Raw genomic sequence first — 22,031 nt, 5'->3', positions numbered from 1 at the left:
GGATGTTCTGTATGGCAAATGTGTTGCTTTGATTGGTCAATAAATAAAACACTGATTGACCAGTGGCTAGGCAGGAAGTATAGGCGGGGCTAACAGAGAGGAGAAAAGAAAGAACAGGAAGGCAGAAGGAGTCACTTGCCAGGCGCCACCAGGACAAGCAGCATGTGAAGATGCCGATAAGCCACGAGCCACGTGGCAAGGTATAGATTTATGGAAATGGATTAATTTAAGCTATAAGAACAGTTAACGGGGGCTGGAGAGATGGCTCAGCGGTTAAGAGCACTGGTTGTTCTCCCAGAGGTCATGAGTTCAATTCCCAGCAACCACATGGTGGCTCACAACCATCTGTAATGAGATCTGGTGCCCTCTTCTGGCCCGCAGGGGTATGTGCAGACAGAACACTGTATACATAATAAATAAATAAATCTTTAAAAAAAAAAAAAAAAAGAACAATTAGCAAGAAGCCTGCCACAGCCATACAGTTTGTAAGCAATATAAGTCTCTGTGTTTATTTGGTTGGGTCTGAGTAGCTGTGGGACTGGCAGGTGACAAAGATTTGTCCTGACTGTGGGCCAGGCAGGAAAAGTCTAGCTACAATTCGGCTTATTTATTTATTTATTTATTTATTTATTTTTGAGACAAGTTTTCTCCATATAGCCCTGACTGTTCTGAAACTCACTTCGTAGACCAGACTGACATTGAACTCACAGAGATCCACGTGCCTCTGCCTCCTAAGTGCTGGGATTAAAGACCTGTGCCACCACCACCTGGCCATATTTTTATAAACATGAAAAAGAATTTAAAGGAAAACAGGCCATGTTCTGAAAGCATAAGAATGTCAGGTGTGGTAGCACAAACCTGTAATTCCAGATCTTGGAAGATTACTGTAAGTACAGAGCCAACCTGGGCTACATAGACTCTGTCTCAAGGGGTGGGGAGTGTGCAGGGGCCTGGAAATATGGCTTAGTGATTAAGAGTGCTTCCTGCTCTTCCAGAGGACCTGTCAGGAAGCTCACAATAGCCTGTAACTCCTGTTCCAGGAGACCCAACACCCTCCTGGCCTCTGAGAGTACCTGTACGTACACATGTGTCACACACATATACACACACACACACACACACACTCACACAAATATGTTTTTCAAATGGGGCATCAACTATGAATCAAGTTAAGAAACAAGAACTTCAATCATACCACAAAGATACATGCTCAACTGTGTTCATAGCAGCACTATTCATAATAGCCAGAACCCGGAAACAACCTAGATGCCCTTCAACTGAAGAATGGATTAAGAAAACATGGTACATATACACAATGGAGTACTACTCAGCAGAGAAAAACAATGACAGCATGAAATTTGCAGGAAAATGGATGGAACTAGAAAATATCATCCTGAGTGAGGTAACCCAGACTCAGAAGGACAAACATGGTATGTACTCACTCATAAGTGGATTCTAGATATAAAGCAAAGAACAATCAGACTGCAACCCACAGAACCAGGGAGGCTACATAGCAGCAGGGAGGACCCTAGGATGACTGTGGCTTATAATAAGTTTTGGGTTTACTCAATCACTGGGCAAGCCTCAGTGAAATATTTCACTATTAGGATAAGAATTTGTACTGTATCAAGCTGATAATAGAAAAATAAATTAAAAAAAAAAGACATGCGCTAGCACACCCGGGTGTACACACAGACAGCAGCAGCTCCAGTAGGCTCTTTGAAAAACCTTTCCACAGGCCCAACACCTGTGCTCAAACCTTTCCCAAACACTGACTACTGAGGTGCCTCTCATGGGAAACAAGGACACTAAGGAGGGATGGAGGCACAATTCTGATGTGAGGCTCCTCCTGGCCTAGGCTGTTAGTCCTTACTTGTGTCCAGTATGGTTACTTCTGCCACACCATTTTACCAGTGACCTTACTATGTGTAATGGCTAATCTCGGTTGTGAACTTGACACACCTGGGAAGAAGGACTCTCAACTGAGACATTAGCCTGGCTTTAGGGAATGTCTGAGGTGGTATTTTCCTAACTGCCAATTGATGGGGAGTGGGGGGTGGGGGTGGGAATACAACCCACTGTGGGTGGTACCAGCCCTAGGCAGATGGACTATATAAGAAAGGTAGCTGATTGTGAGCCTGGGGCTTCCCTATGGTCTCTGCCTCAGATTCCTGTCTTAAGCTCTTGCTTCCCTTGATGATGGACTGTAACTTATAAACTCAAATAAACCCTTTCTTCACCAGAAAAAAAGAAAGAAAGAAAGAAAGAGCCAGCAACGTAAATTCAAAGTGTGAAGGCTATTCCTTTACCTCAGGCATCCAGAAAACCAGTCCTCAGATGTTTAAAGTTGGGAAAACAAATGCAAGGACAAAATGATGAATTTCCTTTATGGCCAGTTTTAAAAGAGATGTTTTTCTGCATTCATTGTTCCTTGTTTGTTTGGGGGATTTTTTTTCTGCTATTTTTGAGACAGTATCTCACTATGCAGCCCTAGGTCTCTCATCCCTGTCTCCTCTCTAGGAGGCCAGAGAACCACCCGGGAATGCTTTATCCATTAAACCAGAATTTTAAAAAAGAAAGAAAGAAAGAAAGAAAGAAAGAAAGAAAGAAAGAAAGAAAGAAAGAAAGAAAGACAGAAAGAAAGAAACAAGAGCTTTGTGTAGACACACACACACACACACACACACACACACACACACACACACAAATAGATTTTAAGAAATAGATTTTAAAAGTTACACTGTGAAAAATACCTGGCTCCTAGCTGGGCATGGTGGTCCACGCCTTTAATCTCAGCACTCGGGAGGCAGTGATCTCTGTGAATTCAAGGCCAGCCTGGGCTACAAACAAAACAAAACAGTATGTGGGTCCTCATGACATAGTAAAGTCACATACCATTTCAGTAAGAAGGCAGTGAAAGCTGAACGAACTTTAAATTTGAAAGCATCACGTGCAAAATACACAGCATTTCTCTTTCAAGGATATTAGTAAGATGACTGAATAGCAGCATCCTGAATCCTCCTGAAGCCCAATTTTAGAATGCTTCTAATGTTCGTTCCACTACAATGCTGTTGGATTTTTTTCTCTTTTCTTTTGGTCAACCAAGAATCGTATCCAAAACAAAAATACTAAATGTTAAAAGCCATCTTTTCGCCGAGCAGTGGTGGCACACTCCTTTAATCCCAGCACTCAGGAGGCAGAGCCAGGCTGATCTCTGTGAGTTCGAGACCAGCCTGGTCTACAGAGAAAGTTCCAGGATAAACTCCAGAGCTACGGAGAAACAAACCCTGTCTCGGAAAAAAAAAAAAAAAAAAAAAAGCCATCTCTTCAATGCATTGTCAAGATTGCCAGAATCCATTTCAAGGGGAAGAACCCATTATTTTGGGGTTATATGACAGTCGCCTGTGCACCAAAGCAGGAAAAACTATTTTGAATTTAGAATCCTATCACCAAACTATAACTGGAAGCTTATTTTTAAGATTAACTTTGTTTTTATTTATGTATATGTGTGTCTGTCTTCATTAGTGTATATCACTGTGTGCCTGTGTCAAATCCCCTGGAGCTAGAGTTACAAGTGATTGTGAGCTGCCTGAATGGGGTGCTTGGAACTGAATTAGGGTCCTCTGGAAGAGCAACAAGTGCTCTTACCTGCTGAGAGAGTCAAAGAAAGGTATTAGACCCAAAGGACTCAGAAAATGTGTATTCTTATGCCTTTTCTAAAGAAGTGTTGTGTGAACTAGAGCAGAGGTAAAGAGTAGTGAGCACGGAAGAGAGGGTGCAATGCAAGAAATGGGGGATTAACCAGAATGCACCACATCCCCTGTGGAAGTCCCAGCAGCCACCTGTCCAGATTCGACCAGAAAGAATTATCCTCGGAAGAATAATAAAATCACTTTCAGTCTAGCAACGACATGATTACTAAAATTTTAATGACTGGGAAAATGAGGAAGGGAAAAAGAAGGAAAAGGAATTTGTGGGAGCTGATTGTAGGTGCTCTCTCCTGTAATCACATAGAACTTAGGAGTCTGAGACAGGGAAGCTAACCAAAAGTTCTAGGCCAACCTGGGCTCCGTAGTGAGTTTCAGGCTAGCCTGGTCTACAGTGTGAGCTATTGTCTCCCAAAATAAAGAGATGTGCCAGTGAGATGGTTCAGTGGATAAAGACACCTGCCACATAAGCCTAATCAACTGAGTTTGCTCTCCAGAACCCATGTAAAGGTCAGAGAAGAGAACCAACTCCACAGAGTTGTCCTATGGCCACACATGTGCCAATGGACACACATACCTACACACAGTAATGACGGTTTGGTTTGGTTTGGTTTGGTTTGGTTTGGTTTGGTTTGGTTTTTATTTTTGAAACAGGGTTTTTCTGTGTAGCACTGGCTGTCCTAGAATTCACTCTGTAGACCAGGCTGGCCTCAAACTCAGAGGTCCACCTGCCTCTGCCTCCTGAGTGCTGGGTTTAAAGGTGTGACTCACCACCGCTGGGCTAATAATGATTTTTTAATGTGTATGAATGTTTTGCCTGTCGGTATGTCTCTGCACCGAATATATGCCTGATGCCCTGGAAGCCAGAAGAGGATGTCAGATCCCTTGGAAGTGGAGTTACAGACAGCTGTGAGCTGCCATGTGGGTGCTGGGAATCAAACCCGGTTCCTCTGGAAGAGCAGCCTGCTCTTAACCACTGAGTTATCCTTCCATCCCACAAATAAAGTTGAAGGAAAGAAAGAGAGAGAAAGAGAAAGACAGAAAGAAGCCAGGCATGGTGATGCACGCCTTTAATCCCAGCAGTTGGGAGGCAAAGGCAGATAAATCCCTGAGTTTGAGGCCAGCCTGGTCTACAGAGGGAGTTCCAGGATAGGCTCCAAAGCTACACAAAGAAACTCTGTCTTGAAAAAACAAAACAAAACAAAACAAAGATCCAGTTGTGGTGACACACACTCTAAGGATATGCTGAAGAAACAGGAGGCAGGAGGATTACAAATTCGATGCCAGCCTGTGCTATACATTTTGTGAGTGTTGGTGGTACATGCCTTTAATCCCAGCACTTGGGGGGCCAAGGAAGGTAGATCTTTTTGAGTTCAAAGCCAACTTGGTCTACAAGGTGAGTTCCAGGACAGCCAGTGATATACAGTGAGACCCTGTATTAGTTACTTTTTTTCCCCTCAAGAAATGTGCTTGCTGGCTAGAGAGATCTCAGTTCAAGCAAGCTAAGTGTAAAGAACAAATTGGTCAGTAGAGGGCAGTGTGACAAAGGCTTTCCTGAGAAAGTTGATGTAAGTAACTCTGCCTCACACTTCATTCTGGCCAGAAATATGATTCCTTATACCTATGACTGTTGCTGATGGGAAATGCTAAACTAAAAACCACTGGAAGTAAGCATGAAGGAACGTTTATAATCTTGAACAGGATAAAGATTTCAGAGACAAACACAAAATTCAGAGGCCATAAGGGAAGAATTCACTTGTAACTTTGTAATTTGGTGACGCTGAATGTGGCGACGTGGTGATTTGACGTCATACATACAAACGTACAACCCAGTCAAATTTCATACGTAAAATGTGCAGCTGGTGTATGCCAGTCACGCCACAATATCACAGTCCAGCTGTGAGGACTGCTGCTGGGGGTTTTGGCTATTTGTTTTTTGTTTTGACTTTAAAAAAAATTATTTATTGTTCTTAGCTCTGGCATTCTAAGCAGCTACTTCATTTTACTACGCCTGCGCATACCATAAAAATTGGGATGGTCTGTTCCTAGGCTGACTCTCTCATTTGATGGCGGACTCCTTTAGGGAAGGGGTGCAGCTGGTTCTTTTTTATCCTCAGTGACCAGCACAAAGCAGGAAGGCAGGCTGGGGAAGAGTATGCAGGCAGGAAAGGGATCAAGCAGAGGGACTGCAATTGTCCACCATACTGCTCAGTAGTTTTGGTTTCTGAGATATTTGTAGACAAGTGCTTGGGTGCTTCTCTAACTTCAAGGGACCATGTCATAGTCAAGGTCAAGTGATATTGATTTCTAAGCCTGTGGTGTGGTCCTTTGCTGTGGTCTACTTTCATCCCTAGTGTGGTTTACTTGCTGGGACTGTTAATGGTGAAGTCAAACCTTTGAGGTTTGTTTGTTTCTTTTTGTTTTTAGTTATTTTGTATGGGGCTGTTCAAGACAGGATTTCTCTGTGTAGCTCTGGCTGTCCCGGAACTCACTCTGTAGACCAGGCTGGCCTTGAACTCAGAGAACCACCTGCCTCTGCCTCCTGAGTGCTGGGATTAAAGGCGTGTGCCACCACCATCGTCGCCACCACCACCACCACCACCACCACCACCACCACCACCACCACCACCACGCTGTCAAGGCTGTGACTTTGAATCCCAGCTCATGTATTGAGCTATATGGACCAAGTCTTTCTGCTGTGGACCCCCAAATCCAAATGTTGCAGTCTTGTGCTGGGTGTAGTGGCATGCACCTGTAATCCCAGAGCTCAGGAAGTGTAGGCAGGAGGCCTGAGTCTGAGCCATCTCAGACAACACAGTGAGCCATCAGAGAAGAAAAGAGAGCCAGGAAGAGTAAATCTTAACTTCCAAGGTGATGGGGTAAGGAGGTGGACCGACCTTAGGGTGACCACTGGATAGACAAAGCAAGGCTGAGGCTGGGAGGGTGGTGCAGACTTGTAATACCAGTACTTGGGAGACACAGGTAGGAAAATTGCCACAAGCTTGAGGTCAACTTGGGCTACTTAGCTACACAGTAAATTCCAAGCTACTTTGGGTATTATTCTAATACATAACAAGCCCTGATCTCAAAAATAGATAGGCCCAAGAGAGCTGCCCTGTCCCTTCCCGTAGTGTGATTACAGAACTAGTCTTTACCTAAGTGCTATTCTTTAGACACTGCCAGCACCTTGCCTGTGGTTTATAAGTCACAGTTTGTGCTGATGGACCTTCATGGTCAACTTGAGCAGACTGAAGATTACCTAAGGGATTAGTAAAGCACACCTCTGGGTGTGTCTGTTGAGGGCTTTATCTGAGACCGTTAGACCATGGTGGATCTGACCTAATGAATGGATAGTGGTTTGAATGACTCCCAACATGATGGAATTATTGGAAGGTGGTCAAAAGCTGACTGGAAGAAGCTCATCACTGGGGGCATACCCTCATGGCCGTACCTTGCTCTGGCCCATTCATGTATCCCACTTTTGTTTGTTTCCTGGCCATCATGATGTGAATTGCTCTGCTCCACCGCAGTCTGTCACAATGAAATGACATCACTGAAATGCTGAGCCACCTCTCCAGCCCTGGTTCCTTCCCTGCTAAGTTGTTCTTTCTGAAAAGCTATGAGAAAAATGACACATACACAATCTAAGGCATTTTGTTGCATTAGCCTAAGTAGATTAAGGTCACTTTCTGAGCTGCCCATTAATAAAATTAGAGTTTAGCCTGTCTTTAATCCCAGCATTCAGGAAGCAAAGGCAGGCAGATCTCTCTGAGTTTGAAGCCAACCTGGTCTCAGGACAGCCAGGGCTATGTAGAGAAATGCTGTCTCAAAAACAAACAAACAAACAAACAAACAAATAAATAAACAAGCTGAGCAGTGGTGGCGCATGCCTTTAATCCCAGCACTCGAGAGGCAGAGCCAGGCGGATCTCTGTGAGTTTGAGGCCAACCTGGTGTACAGAGTGAGATCCAGGACAGGCATCAAAACTACACAAGAAACCCTGTCTCAAAAAACCAAAAATAAATAAATAAATAAATAAACAAACAAACAAACAAATGAAATTGGGGCTTTAAACATCATGCTCACACTGTCAGCAGGGGTAGAAATAGGTTTTTATGTAGCTTGAAGCTTCGAAAGCTTGAAAGATGAAGATGATGTGAATCTCAGTTGGTAGCATGCTTGCCCAGCATGCCTGAAATCCTAGGTTCAATCCCAATACCACATACCACAGAAAACAGATGCAGAGGCACAATGCCTCTAATCCCAGCACTCAGGAGGTGGAGGCAGTGTATGTAACAGGGCAAAGTTCTCCATCTTATCTTAGCTGAAGCCTTCTTTGGTTCCTGTCCCCTGTCCTGAAAAGTCCCTTGGGAAAGCACCTAACCCTGTTCTAGAAATTGGCAGTTGAAATGCCTCAGCTAACTGCATATTCTTGGCTCTTGTTAAATTGCTTGCTTGCTTCCCCCTGCAGCTGCTAACCAGAATGCAGTTTTTCTGTGTTTTTTGTCTTTAAAAATTCCTTGTAATATGCATTCAGGGCTGCTCTAGGAGAAGTGTTTCCTCTCCAGGTGAGTGCAGACTCTCAATTCGAGCTTTGGTTGTGCTGAATGGTCTTTGGGTCTCTCCCCTACAACAGCAGGAGGGTCATAAGTTCTAGGTCATACTTTGGAGATGGTCTAGTGGGTAAAAGCATTTGCAGTGCTGAGGACCTGAGTTCAAATCTTCAGAACCCACATAGAAGCTGACCAATGTGTGTGTGTGTGTGTGTGTGTGTGTGTGTGTGTGTGTGTGTAACCTCAGGGCTCCTACAGTAAAATAGGAGGTGCAGTCAGGAGAACCCCAGGAGCTCAAAGACCAGCTAGTCTGGTGTGCTCAGTGGTAAAAACAAGAGACCCTGTTTCAAAGAAAATAGAGAGACAGCTCCAAGGTTAAGAGCACTAGCTTCTCTTAGAGAGGACCTGGGTTCAATTACCGGTACCTACATGTTGGTTCACAACACAGGCACACAGGCACATACCTACATTAGCAAGTTCTCTCTCTCTCTCTCTCTCTCTCTCTCTCTCTCTCTCTCTCTCTCTCTCTCTCCAGGGCTGGAGAAGGCTGAAGACTCATGGAGTAAAAGCACTTGACACAAAAGGCTTATGATCCGAGTTTGAATCCTGGAACTCACCAAATTGACCTCTGACCTCCACATGTGAGCTCCCACATACACATCATGCATACAGTGATAAGAAAATTAAAAAGTGGAAAGAGAAGACCCCAAGGTTGTCCTCTGATCTCTACATGCACCCACATTCATACGCCCCATAGGCTCATATATGGAGCTGTTTGGGAAGAATAACATGTAGCCTTGTTGGAGGAGGGTTGGGGTTTTGAGGTTTCAAAAACACAAGCCATTTCCCAGTCAGCAGCGCCCTCCTCCCTCTCTCTCTCTCTCTCTCTCTCTCTCTCTCTCTCTCTCTCTCTCTCTGCCATCTTGTGTCTCAAGATGTAAGCTCTCAGCTACTGCTCGAGGGCTATGCCTGCCGCCATGCGTCTTGACATGATGGTCGTGGACTCACCCTCTGAAACTATAAGCCCCAAATTAAATGCCTTCTTCTATCAGTTGCCTTGGTCATGGTGTCTTATCATGGCAATAGGAAAGTAACTAAGGCATGAATGTATGCACACATGCACACACACGTGTGCTGGGTCATTCTTAGCTACACAGTGAGTTTGAAGAAAACCTGGGCTACATGAGCCCCCTCCCCACAAAAAAAGCCTAAAGTCTTCAGATCACGTATCCTGTCCTTTGTGCTAAATTCCACCAGTTGTTGAAGGCCACACCTACGTTGAGAATCAGGAACCAACAATCATGAGGATGATGATGTTGTGACAACAATCGAGAGTTCCCGGATCAGTGTGTCCCTATTGGATTGTGTGGTCCTTGGTGTGGGCTCAAAGCCACTTCCTTGTCCTCGCCTGAGGAAGGAAGCCTGCCCTTCTTTTAAACATTGACTCTTCACTCACTGGCTCTTGTTTCCCGAGCTTAGGGCTAAGTTCTGCACGCCCAGCCTCCCTTGAATGAGCGAGCCCCTTTGCTGTCGGAGCTAGGTGTGGTTTGCAGGAAGTACTCTTACTCTGTCTAGAAGAACCAAGGCAAGGCAGAATCACCCTAGAAGCCGTTTTATCTTCTAAGCTCCTGGCAAGCGTGAGTTCTAGGCACCCCATGACCTGCCCCCACCTGCCTCCCAGACACTGACCCAGCCAGGCTCTAACTCTGCCACTGGCTGGCCTTGGCTTGCTGCCCAGATCTCCCCAGCTCCCTCCCTCCTCTTCTTTGTCTCCTTCTAGGTTACACTTGGGGTTCTCTGCTCCGGACCCAGAATTTTACCATTTTCTGTTTCCCCTAGTTGTATTTTATAAGGGACAACTATGTCTAGGTATTATTGCTGATAGGAGACAGAGCTAAGCAAAGTTGGATCATCCCCTCTTACCACTGCACACCCAGAGCAAATCCATTTCTCTCCTTTCTTCACCCTTCTTAAGATGTGACCTCGGACAAGTCCTGTTACTTCTTGGGATACTTTTCAAACATGGTAGGCTATAAACTATAATCTGGATCATGCAGCTTATTTATGATGTTTATTTCCATAATTAGGATTTTTCACTTCAGGACAAATCGAAGTCTCATTAAAAATTCATCATCCTCAGGCATGAGGTGTGTGTCTGGGCTCCTCCCAAGAAGGTCAGGCAAAGAGTCTAAGAGGAAACCACAAGAGGCATCCTCTCTGATTCCTTCTCGACCACGCACACCACCATCCAAGCCTTTGATGGACCATGAGACGAGGGCACAGGGGTGAACAGAGGTCAGAGTGAGCAAATGTGAGGCAGGTGAAAGACCCTAACCCTTCAGGCTTACACCCCCAAGCCCCAAGAAATAAGGAACTAAAAAGAAAACTAGTCCCAAGGGCCACCTGACTCAGCCACTACTCAATCACCCCTGTAACAATATAACAATGTAAAAAGATTTCTGTTAAGAGATGTGCTCAACTGTGACTGGGATAGTTGCAAGTGTTCCAGGAAGGACCACTGTGACCTTTGTGTAAACTCCACTCCCGCCCTGATACCCCCCTTGAGGTTTCAGGAAGAATGTACATGTGGACGTGACTGTACCCCCTCTGTGATCAGACCATGATCTTGTGAAACGAAATTGTATGGGAATTGTAATCTTATGGCTTTTATGGGTTTTTCCTTTAAAAGCCCTCATGTGGCTGCAGTAAGATGCGGCTCTTGCTCTTAGGAGCAGAGTTTGCCCTTCTGTACAGAAGCTTCAATAAAATCCTCGTGCTGTTGCATCAACTGGACTGGAGTCTGGGTTCTTGGGGCGCCCACTTGAGACCCTAAACTTTGGGGTCCAACAGCAGGTGCACACATTTTAGGAGCCAGCCTACAGCAGTACCCTTCCACTCCCGACCGGGCCTGGGACACCATTCTCTGCTATTGCATGGTATTACCAAAGAGAAGAGAAAGGAAAAAGGGGAAGTCTGAGTCTGGCTGCCCCTGTGACCAGAGGAAGTGGGCAGGGCTTTCATTTTCTATAAGAGAGTGCTTGATGGGAACCCAGATCCTAGAGGACTCAAAGGAAAACCATAATCTGGAGAGAAAAAAAATATGGAAATCGGACTCAATCCTTTCCTAGTACAGGGCAAGACCACCCACACTCCCACTGCTGGTAGTGGACTTCCTTCTGGGTTCTCCAAGCCCTTTCTTTATCGTACTCTGCTAGGCCCTAACGTCAGAGCTGGGACTCTCCACTGATTTTTTTTTTTTTTTAAGATTTATTTTATTTATTACGTATACAGTGTTGTGTCTGCTTGCAGGCCAGAAGAGGGCACCAAATTTCTTTATAGTTGGTTGTGAGCCACCATGTGGTGCTGGGAATTGAACTCAGGGGAAGAACAGTCAATGCTCTTAACCTTTGAGCCATCTCTCCAGCCCCATCCACTAAAACTCTTAAGATTCTGACTGCGCATCAGTGGAAGAAGCCCACTTGAAACTGTCCATGCCTCTCGGCAGCAGGAGGTCCAGAGAGAGGTCCCGCTGCTCAAGCTCGGAGTACACAGGTCGGTAACCCAGCAGCTGCAGTGCGCCCGCACACAGTTCCTGGACCCGCCGAATCTTGGCAAAGGGCAGCGCATGACGCCAGGCTTGGGACACAACGAGCGCATCCCTGGATGAGGTCTTGAAGGCCTCACGGCGTGCGCCTGGCCCTGAGCCGTGTGTGATGTTGTGGATCCAAGTCTGGAGCTGCGGCGTGAGGTCCAGGCCGGTAAAGGCGTAGAGCTCACGGATCTCGGTGAGCGGGTCCCGGGCCAGATCTTCATAGCGCACCAGGCGGTAGCGATCTTGCAGGAAGGGCGGTGGCTTGTGCAAGGCGGCCTCTGCGATGCGCACGTGACTGCGGCACACCTCACTGACCACGCGCAGCCCGGGGTCCGCCTCTACCCACGTGCCGTTAGTACCCAAGACGATGCCGCTGTCCCGTGCCAGCGCCTTGGCAGTCTGCTCTCGGGAGCGCAGCACCGCCCGCGGGTCGCGCACCAGGTGCACGATGCGTAGGTTGAGCGCAGGGTCACTGAGCAGCGGGTAGAGAACCTGCAGGTTAAAGAAGCGCACCTCCTTGAGCACTATGTGGCTGTAAGAGCTGCAGGCTTCCTGGGCCAGGCCGAAGGGCCGCGTTGCGCACAGAGACTTGCACACTTCCTCGCTGCTGATGTGGCCGCGAGCAAAGGCGTTGCAGACCGGAGGCGAGCACAACGCGCGGCTCACCGCCCACTGGAAGAGATCTGAGATGTTGCGGCGCCAGGGCAGGTAGGCATCAAACACGTCCATGTCGCATAGGAACACTGAACGGACCAGATCACGCACGGCCATGTGGAGCGCGGGGGCACTGCCCTGCGACAGGGCATCCCACACGTGCCAAGCCGGCTCCATCAGGTAGAAGACATCTGGGTGCTGGCTGAAGAGCTGGCCCACAAAAGACGAGCCCGAGCGCCACGAGGACAGCACCAGCACGTGCACATGCTCCCTACTGCCCGCTGGGGACCGTGGCGTTTGCCGGGAGACCAGGAAGACCAGGATGCAGGTCTGTGCTATCAAGAGTGAAAACACTAAAGCGCTGGAGAAGCGGGGCAGCCGCATGCCTCTGGTTAGGGCCTATGAAAAGGGAGGGACAGAGTTAGGGACTGTGGCCTGAGCTCACACCCCAGGCCCAACTTCAGCACCACACCAGTTGCATACTCTCTATGTAGCTGTAGGGGGACCCTAAACTTCTGCTCCTTCTGTCTTCATCTAAATGCTGGGATTACCAATATGTGTTACCACACTTGGTTTAGCAAATACGATTTTTCAAACAGAACTCCTGCCTTTTGCTTAAGAATCCCTCTTATGGAAAATATTTTACTGTTTAAAATAACCCTGGACTTTAAAATTATAACCTATTTTTATGTTCAGGCTATCTGTGTATTATTTCTCCTGCAGTTGTACATAAAATGTTTTTACATTAAAAAAGGACAAATACTATAGAATTGTATTACCTGAAATATATAGAATATACAAATTCATAGAGACAGAAAGATTAGACGTTATCTCAAGATGGAGAAGAAAGGAATATAGAGCAATGATTTCCCAAGTACAGAATCTCTGTTTTGTGTGAGGGAAAAAACCCACAAACAGACAGTAGTATCAGGACATAATATCATGAATGTAATAAATCAATACAATTAATGTTATTAATGAATATCATAAATATAATTACTGAATGAATACTGTGAATGTAATCAATGAATGCCACAAACGTAATTAATATCATGAGTGTAATTAATGAATAACATGAATGTAATCAAAAATAAATAAATTAAAATATTTTTTAAAATCCCTTGTTACTTCCAGGTATTTGGCCATATCTAAGTACTGCCAGGCTTTTCAGGTTGGATCCTGCCTCTTTACTTCCTGCTCTGTGACCTTAGCACAAGTCAATCTCTCTGTGACTCTATTTACCCATCTGTTAAGGGGGGGATCATACAGGCGTCTGGCTTCCAGGATTTGTGGGGGATGACTGAAAAACACATAGGGGAAGGAGAGTGTCATGACTGAAGACTAGAACCACAGTGTGCTTCCATGTTGTATGATTTTTTTATTAACAAGTAGCACAATTTTTGTTATTAAAAAGTGTTGTAGAATATTATTTTAAGATGTGTTACATTTGTTTATGCTGTGGAACATTTGTTTAATGATGCAAAGATGTATTGCATTTTTTTATGTTGCATTTGTTTAAGTCTGTGAAGCTGTGTTCCTGTGCCTGTTTAAAACATCTGGTTGGTTTAATAAAGAGCTGAACGGCTAATAGCAAGGCAGGAGAAATGATAGGTGGGGCTGGCAGGCAGAATAAATAGGAGAAATCTGGGAAGAGAAGATCTAGGAGTAAAAGGAGGAGGAGGACACCAGGGGGCAGCCACCCAGCTACACAGCAAGCCATGGAGTAAGAAGTAAAGAAAGGCATGTAGAAATAGAAAAAGGTAAAAGCCCAGAGGCATAAGATAGATGGAATGATCTGAAAAAAGTTGGCTGGAAATAAGCCAACCTAAGGCCTGGCATTCATAAGTAAGAATAAGCCTCGTGTGATTTATTTGGGAGCTGGGTGGCCAGCGCCCCCAAAGAACAAAGAAATAAAGACAAACAGGGCAGGTAAGGCACTTGCTGCCAAGCCTGATGAGCTGAGTTTAAATGCCTGAAATGCACATGTAAAAGGACAGAGCTGATTCCCCATTGTCCTTGTCCTTTGACCTCCACATATGTACACAGAGAGAGAGACAGAGAGAGAGACAGAGAGAGAGAGAGAGAGAGAGACAGAGACAGAGACAGAGAGAGAGAGAGAGACAGAGAGAGAGAGAGAGAGAGAGAGAGAGAGACAGAGAGAATAAACAATATCGTTGCCCTCACCCCTAGAGAGAAAGTGCTGGAGCTGGGATGGACTCCAGAACAAGGGCCTTCTCTGGAAGCCATGAGTTTCAGAGGGGCCCAACGAAGTGGGAGGCAGAATGGAGGTAGAGAAGCAGAGAGGCAGAGCGGACACGTACCCATGCAGGCTGCTGGCCCTTCCCCAGCTGAGAGTACTCACTGCTGTCCAGAGCTGGGAGAGTTGCTTGTGTTGATCACAAATCCATGGGAAGTACCTGGAGGTTCCTCAGCCTGAGAACACAGGAGGAAGACTGGTCAGAGCCCCTGGAGGGAGACAGCCCCACTCACAGAAAGCTCTCCTGGAGGGGGCAGAGAGGCCCTGCCGCTGGCAGCTTTCCAAATGAATGTGAACTGATGGACTTTCCAGGTGCTAGGAGGAGTGAGGGCCGGCTCTGAGTCCCCAAACTGCCATGCAGGAACTTTAAAGTCTGGAACAAGTGATTTGATCTCTCTAAGCTTTAATATCTTCTGTAAATGGAGATTGCAACACTTAAATCTTTGGCCTCAAATTTACTATGTGTCGGGGATGACCTTGAACATGACCTTTTGATCCTCCTTCCAAATGTGATTACAGGTATGCATCACCATGTCTGGTGTCTGAGGTAACAAACCCAAGGCTTCATGCATACTAAACAAGCACTTTATCCACCCCATCCCCATGGCCTCCAACTCTCTACCACCTTGCCTCAGCCTCCCAAGTGCTAGGATTACAGGCACCTGTCACCATGTCCAGCTGTGACATTTAACTTCTTAGGGTTGTTGTGAGGGATGATGTTGTAAACACCTGTGAGGAGAGAGCTTGGCATGGGAGGCCTCGGTCTAGATGAGCCATCCTGAGATCACTTACATATCTTCTAGAATAGATTTGCCTCTAAGAGCCCCTGCTCCCTTTAACAGGTCACATTTGTCCAGTAGGTAGGAGCAACACTAGGCCCAACTTCCACACCCCAAGGTTCTAGAGTTTCCTGTCTGTGTACCTTTTGCTTCTGCAAATGATCCCAGGCTTCCTTTCTTTGAAAGGGAGAGACTGGACCATGCCTCCCTGCTTTTGTAGCATTTTTCTCCTCCCTCACCTGCGTCCTTAGAAATATCACCACTGAGAAAAGCTGAGGTCTAAATTGTGAACGGTCCCTTCTTGGTGCTTTCCTCTCGTCGGGGCTTGGGAGTCGGTAGAAAACGCTTAAAAGCCGTCTTACCTGCTGACTCTGGAGGTCTTCCTGGATCACACACCCAGCCCTGGAAAACCCAGGAGACGGGGAGTAACTGTCTATCCGCTCTGCACGAGTCACCACATTTACCAACAAGCACTAGTTGCTTTATGTTGACCCGGTGATTTAACTTAGCTGCCCCTGCAGTGGACTTAAAGATCTCAGTTATTTAGTTGGAGAGTTCAAGGCTTAGAGTGTGGGGTGCAAGGACCCTAGCTCAGAACTCCAGTTTGTTAGTTCCTGGTACTTCTGATGGCAACCGGAAGGTCTCTCCCATCTCTGACTGTTCTCCCAAACCAAAGGCAGCTGCCTAGCCAGGAGGGACTTCATCTTGATTCGAGCCAAAGTGTTTGTCACCCGAGTTCTAGGAAAGCCAGAGATCTTCTTAAGTGACTCATGTACTAGAGGGAGTGCTCTCTGACCCTGTTACTGGAACTAAAGAACTAGGAAGAACTTCAGAGAGCCACACAGCATGTCTAGGAGCTCAAGTTCTGCCTGAGATGATCTCATAGAAATGCCAGTGTTCCCACACAGGTTAATTACCAGCAGGTTGGAAGCAGTGATATGTATTTTTATCTTCATGGTCAAGTTTTACTTTCTCAACATTCCTAGAAGGTAGAGCTAATCTTCCCTATCTGTTTTCATTGAGGCAACTAGAATTCAGACACAGGAATACCCAGTCAGCAAAGGAGTGTAGCTTAGTGTTAGCCTGGTGGTGATGGTGGGTGGTGGAATGTGTGGGTTCAATCCCCAGTAGCTCCTCCTACACTGGAAAATAAAAGCAAAGCCTGGGACTGGGGAAATGGTTCAGTGAGTAAAGCCCTTGCTGAGCGAGCATGAAGACCTAAGTTCATATCCCCAGCACTGACATAAAAGCAGATGCACATTCTGTAAGCCCAACAATGTGGGCAGACACAGCAAACAGATCCCTGGGGCTTGCTGGCCAGTCACTCTAGCCAATGGAAGCTCTAGGCTCTCAAAAACTAAGGTGGGGCCCTGGTTTGATCCTCTGCCCCTATAAACCAAGTCAGGTGGCAAACGCCTGTAACCCCAGTCCTGGAGTGATGCAAGCAAAAAGAGTGTGAATTCAAGGTCATCCCCTCCTGCAGAGAGTTTGAGGCCAGCCTGGTAGGCATTGGACCCTGTATCAAACAAACAAACACCGGGCCATCAGACGGCTCAGAGGACAACCAGCAAGAGTCTGTTCCGGTCTTTCGTCTTTAGGGTTCCAGGGATTCACCTGAGGTTGTTGGGCTCCATGGCATGTGTACCAGCTGAGAGCCCCCTCAGTCGCCCACTTTCTTTCCTTTTTTTTTTTTTTGGTTTCTCAAGATATTTGAGATAGGGTTTTTCTGTGTAGACTTGGCTGTCCTGCAACTCACTTTGTAGACCAGGCTGGCCTCAAACTCAGAGATCTGCCTGCCTCTGCCTCCTGAATGCTGGGATTAGAGGCGTGCACCACCACCTCCCAGCAGTAGCCCATTTTCTTATTTCTTAAAAAAAAAAAAAAAAAAAACTCCAACTGTCACTGTTACAATTAATGAGTTTCTCTAGTGGCTTACTATAATGTAATACATACATTTATATTCTATACATACATACTTTTCTTAGATGCCTCCTATTATAACTTTTGGTTAAATTGATATTAAAAGTGTGCAAGATATGATTTAAAAATGCAGTTTACAGCTAAAATGCACAATGTACTTAAGAGGACATCTTCCTTTAATGAAAAGTTTATTATTTTTGATAGTAAAACTAATAAATGCTGCATCTATTAACAGAATGAGTGACCACACCTGGCTCTCACATGGCCTTTCCACTTTTTCCTGACGTGATACTCACAGTCTTATTCAATTGTTTTATTTAAATATAGCACCTCAGAAAAGAGCAAAGAACACATGCCTGTAGTCTTAGCACTTGGTGGGATGAGGCAGAAGGATTGTTTGAGGCCATCCTGGGCTACCTGAGACCCTGTCTCAAAAAAGCAAACAGTTCAAAACCCGAATAAAAACTATAACAAAACTGTTTTCCTTGGGATTAGGCCCCCCTAGCTATTAAAATTGTAATCAGGGGAGCTAAAGATGAAATAGAAGGAATGTGGAAAGCAGAACAAAAAGAGATAACATGGAAACAGATGAAAGAGAACAAGAGCTTCAGTGTCTAATGCAGAACAGCCTCTGTCCCAATGCAGTGGACAGTCTAGCGAGGGACATTAAGACTCACCCATGGGGTCTGGAGAAATGGTTCAGAGGTTAAGAGCACTTGCTGCTCTCGCAGAGGACCCCGTTTGGTTCCCAGCACTTACATTCACAGCTTACAACCATTCATAACTCTAGCTCCAGGGGATCTGGCTCCCTCTTGTGGTCTCCATGGGTACCAGACAGGCACACAATGCACATACATGCATTCAGGAAAAACACCCATACACATAAAATAAAAATAAAGCAATCTAAAAAGGGAAAGGCACAACTCATCTATGGATGGTCCAAAGACAAGAGAGATGGTAGTCCCAGGGACTGGCCCAGACACTCAACTTTTCTCCTGGATTCTGGTCTAATCCATCCCTCTCCTTCTTCCAATCCATCCCGCACAGTGCCTGCAGGACTATCTAAATCTGATTGTGCCCATCTACTTGGCTTTCCAAAGGCACTGCTAATTCCCATCCAGACTCCTCTACATCAGAGTTCATCAAAAGAGCATCCAGGACCCATATCCCCAAACCCTCCCTCTGCTGTGTAGCGCCTACCCCCATCTCCACCTGGAATAATCTCAGCCTCCTCTGATGTAACTACTGCCAGTGTCTCTCAAGGCATGCTACTCTGCCTGATGCCATACTCCATTTCTCCTTCTTTCGGGCAGGCAGCACTGGAGTTGGGATTGTGGTTTGGGATTTTTTTTTTTTTTAAGTGTCCGTCACTTCTCAGGGATCTGGTGTGGGGTTTGGCACTTCACAAGCATAAGTGTATCTATTAGGCATGTGTTCTTTGCAAGACAGCCTGTAAGCTGGGCATGGTTCACATGCCTGTAATACCAGTATTTGAGAAGTGGAGGCAGGAGGATCAGGAATTCAAGGATAGCCTGAGCTAAATGAAACCCTGTCCAAAAACAAACAAACAAACAAACAAAAAACAAAAAAAAACCAACAACAACAAAAACCAATCGTGGTGGTTTGAATAGAAATAGCTCCCATAACTCATGTATTGAGTTATGCCATAGGGACTGGCATTATTAGGAGGTGTGGCCTTGTTGGAGGTGGGTGTGTCCCTGTGGAGGGGGGGCTTTGAGGTCTGATATATGCTCAAGCTACACCCAGTGTGGGACACAGTCTCCTTCTGCTGCCTGCCGATCAAGACATAGAACTCCCAGCTCCTTCTCCAGCACTGCTGTGGGATGGTCTGTATGTCAAGTGTGTTGTTGATTGGTCAGTAAATAAATCACTGATTGGCCATTGGCTAGGCAGGAAGTATAGGCGGGACAAGGAAAAGAATTCTGGGAAATGGAAGGCTGAGAGAGAGACACTGCCAGCCGCCATCAGGACAAGGAAGATGTAAGGTACCAGTAAGCCATGAGCCATGTGGCAAAATAAAGATTAATAAAAATGGGCTAAATATAAGAGTAAGAGCTAGACAATAACAGGCCTGAGCTAATGGCCAAGCAGTTTAAATAATGTAAGAGTCTGTATGTTTATTTTATAAATGGGCTCTGGGACTGGCGGGACTTGATGGCGGGAGCTGGAGAAAAATTCTCCAGCAACAAATGGCGCCCAACGTGGGGCAAGAGTTTCCACCTAAAAACTTAGAAAAAAGATTCTAAAACGGAACTAAAAACAGCTTCCTAATTGTCTCTCTCAAATGTGCGGCAGCTGCCGGTTTGAGCTACTGGCGGGTTCCTAGTGTGCACTCTCGACCTGCAGTATGGTAGGAATGAGGCCTCTGCAAGTAACACATTAAGCTATGTGGTGGATTTAGCCTTTGCTAATACAAAACAAAAAAAAGAAGTTTCTGGGCTACACGCTACTTTGGTAAAAATGTAGACCCACTATTTCTGAGAGTTACGGCTCCCAGAGCTGGCGGAAAGCGGACCACTGCCATGTTGGGAAGCTGAAGTGGGCGGAGCCAGCAGCCACTGCCCCATTTCAGGCTTAGAAGGCTACAGTTTAAAGCAATAGGCTCACGCTAATATAAAAAAATAAGCCACGTAAAGATGGCTACCACACAAAGAATCTGGATTATGTTCTCTTTGATATTCGTAACTGCAGAAAAACATTTGATTGTAAAAGCTGTTGAGTTATGCCAAAATATATATTTTAAAGGTACCTTGACTTCAAAATTTGGATATAAGGATATGTTGCTTTGGAAAAGAGTCTCTGCTTTTGTTTCCACAGAAAGCCAGAGACTATGGATTTGTTCCAGATTAAGATACATCAGGTTTGACCAGCCAAGACCCCCTGAAAGGTCTCCAGTGACACCATGGCCCAGATGATTCAACATCCAGAATGGTTTCAAGGCAACTGGCTCAGACGATACAGCCTCATGGACTACTCCATGATCCTAAAATTTTCTTCGTGTCCCCATAAGATACAGCGCCCCCCCTCCAGCAGGAAGTAGTAAGAGAAGCTACGCCCAAATTCCCAAATATACCAAGCTGGCTTTAGAGATGGAATTGGCTCACTCCCCCTCTAACCCAGACATATTGCTCAAAAAAAAAAAATGGTTAAGAGATTCTTATGTCCCAAATCAGAAGAGCCCTCTGGTGTGGGACAGACAAAAACCAATATTTTTATTTAAAGCAGATTGATTATAAATACAATCTCTTTCTAAAGAAAAAAAGGGGATAGTTTAGATATGATAGGATGAAAGGGTAGATTAATGAACCTACTTTGAAAGAGTAACAACTTGTTTAAAATGTTTTACATTGCTATAGATTTTAGTTTATTGATACAAATTTAAACTTAATTTTGTTATACTGTATATATATTTCTATTCTTGTTTGAGGTATTATGTTTATATAACTCATTTAAAATTGTAATGGATAATTAAAAAATAGATTAATAGTTAGTCATCTATGATAATATTTGTAGCCATGTTAGTTAAGTCTTCTAGGTATACATAGATATATTTCAGATAGATAGGTAGTCTTCAAACACTTCAAAGACCTACAGAATATGGCATTTAAAATGTTTTAAAAATTTAGACTTTTTGGACAGTGAGACATGTCTGCTCCTGACAGCACCGATTTACTTCAGAGAGGAGGATGGGCATCAAAGACACTCCATATGGAGTTTATCTTCACCTTGACAAAAATAGCCATTTGGGCAAGAAACTGTTCTTGCCTGGACTGTCTGATCAACTGGACATGCAGGACCCATACAAAGGTGACCACTGAACTTTGCTTGACAAAATGGTCCTTCAGGTTCCTGCTTTGCAGAGAAAACTGCCAGACATTCTACAGGACACAGAGAAAAGTGAATAAGAGACTCTAGGCCTGTGGGCTGAAGACAGATGCCCCAACTTTACAAGAGAACTTTGAATGACTGTCCAGGCTGCCAGCTGTCTCTGTCTACCCTACAAGACTCCTAAAAGTTGCTTATATCCTTCTCCATTTCTCAGGTAATAATATATCCTTCTGAGGTCTTTGATGTGGTTAAAGACTAGATACTTACAATTTTTCTTAGTTATAATAAAAGATAAGTTAGATATAAAACCTTAAACTTACAAATATAAGATAGATAGGATCTCTTCTTTAATATTGTAACTGTAATTCTTGCTTGATAATTGTTTTGTTATATGTAATTTTACTATGTTAAAGTTAAAACCTTCCTTTTTAAGAAAAGAAAAGGGGAAGTGCTGTGGGATGGTCTGTATGTCAAGTGTGTTGCTGATTGGTCAGTAAATAAATCACTGATTGGCCATTGGCTAGGCAGGAAGTATAGGCGGGACAAGGAAAAGAATTCTGGGAAATGGAAGGCTGAGAGAGAGACATTGCCAGCCGCCATCAGGACAAGGAAGATGTAAGGTACCAGTAAGCCATGAGCCATGTGGCAAAATAAAGATTAATAAAAATGGGCTAAATATAAGAGTAAGAGCTAGACAATAACAGGCCTGAGCTAATGGCC

General features: G+C 45.1%; 1 protein-coding gene across 1 annotated transcript; it reads right to left on the bottom strand.

Moving 5' to 3' along the window:
- Positions 1-11,617: 11,617 nt before the first annotated feature.
- Positions 11,618-12,899, bottom strand: Chst6 (carbohydrate sulfotransferase 6). The gene has a single exon (XM_059262557.1). The coding sequence runs from the start codon at positions 12,888-12,890 to the stop codon at positions 11,703-11,705; it is 1,188 nt and encodes a 395-aa protein (XP_059118540.1). The 5' UTR covers positions 12,891-12,899; the 3' UTR covers positions 11,618-11,702.
- Positions 12,900-22,031: the final 9,132 nt, after the last annotated feature.

Source organism: Peromyscus eremicus, chromosome 5, assembly GCF_949786415.1.
Source record: "Peromyscus eremicus chromosome 5, PerEre_H2_v1, whole genome shotgun sequence".
NCBI classification, from domain to species: domain Eukaryota; kingdom Metazoa; phylum Chordata; class Mammalia; order Rodentia; family Cricetidae; genus Peromyscus; species Peromyscus eremicus.
The sequence above is the reverse complement of the archived record's forward strand: the minus strand, read 5'-3'. Positions and strand labels throughout refer to the sequence as shown.

Excerpts from the sequence above, each read along its gene's own strand:
- Chst6 (XM_059262557.1), bottom strand. The coding sequence starts at position 12,890 with ATGCGGCTGCCCCGCTTCTCCAGCGCTTTAGTGTTTTCACTCTTGATA.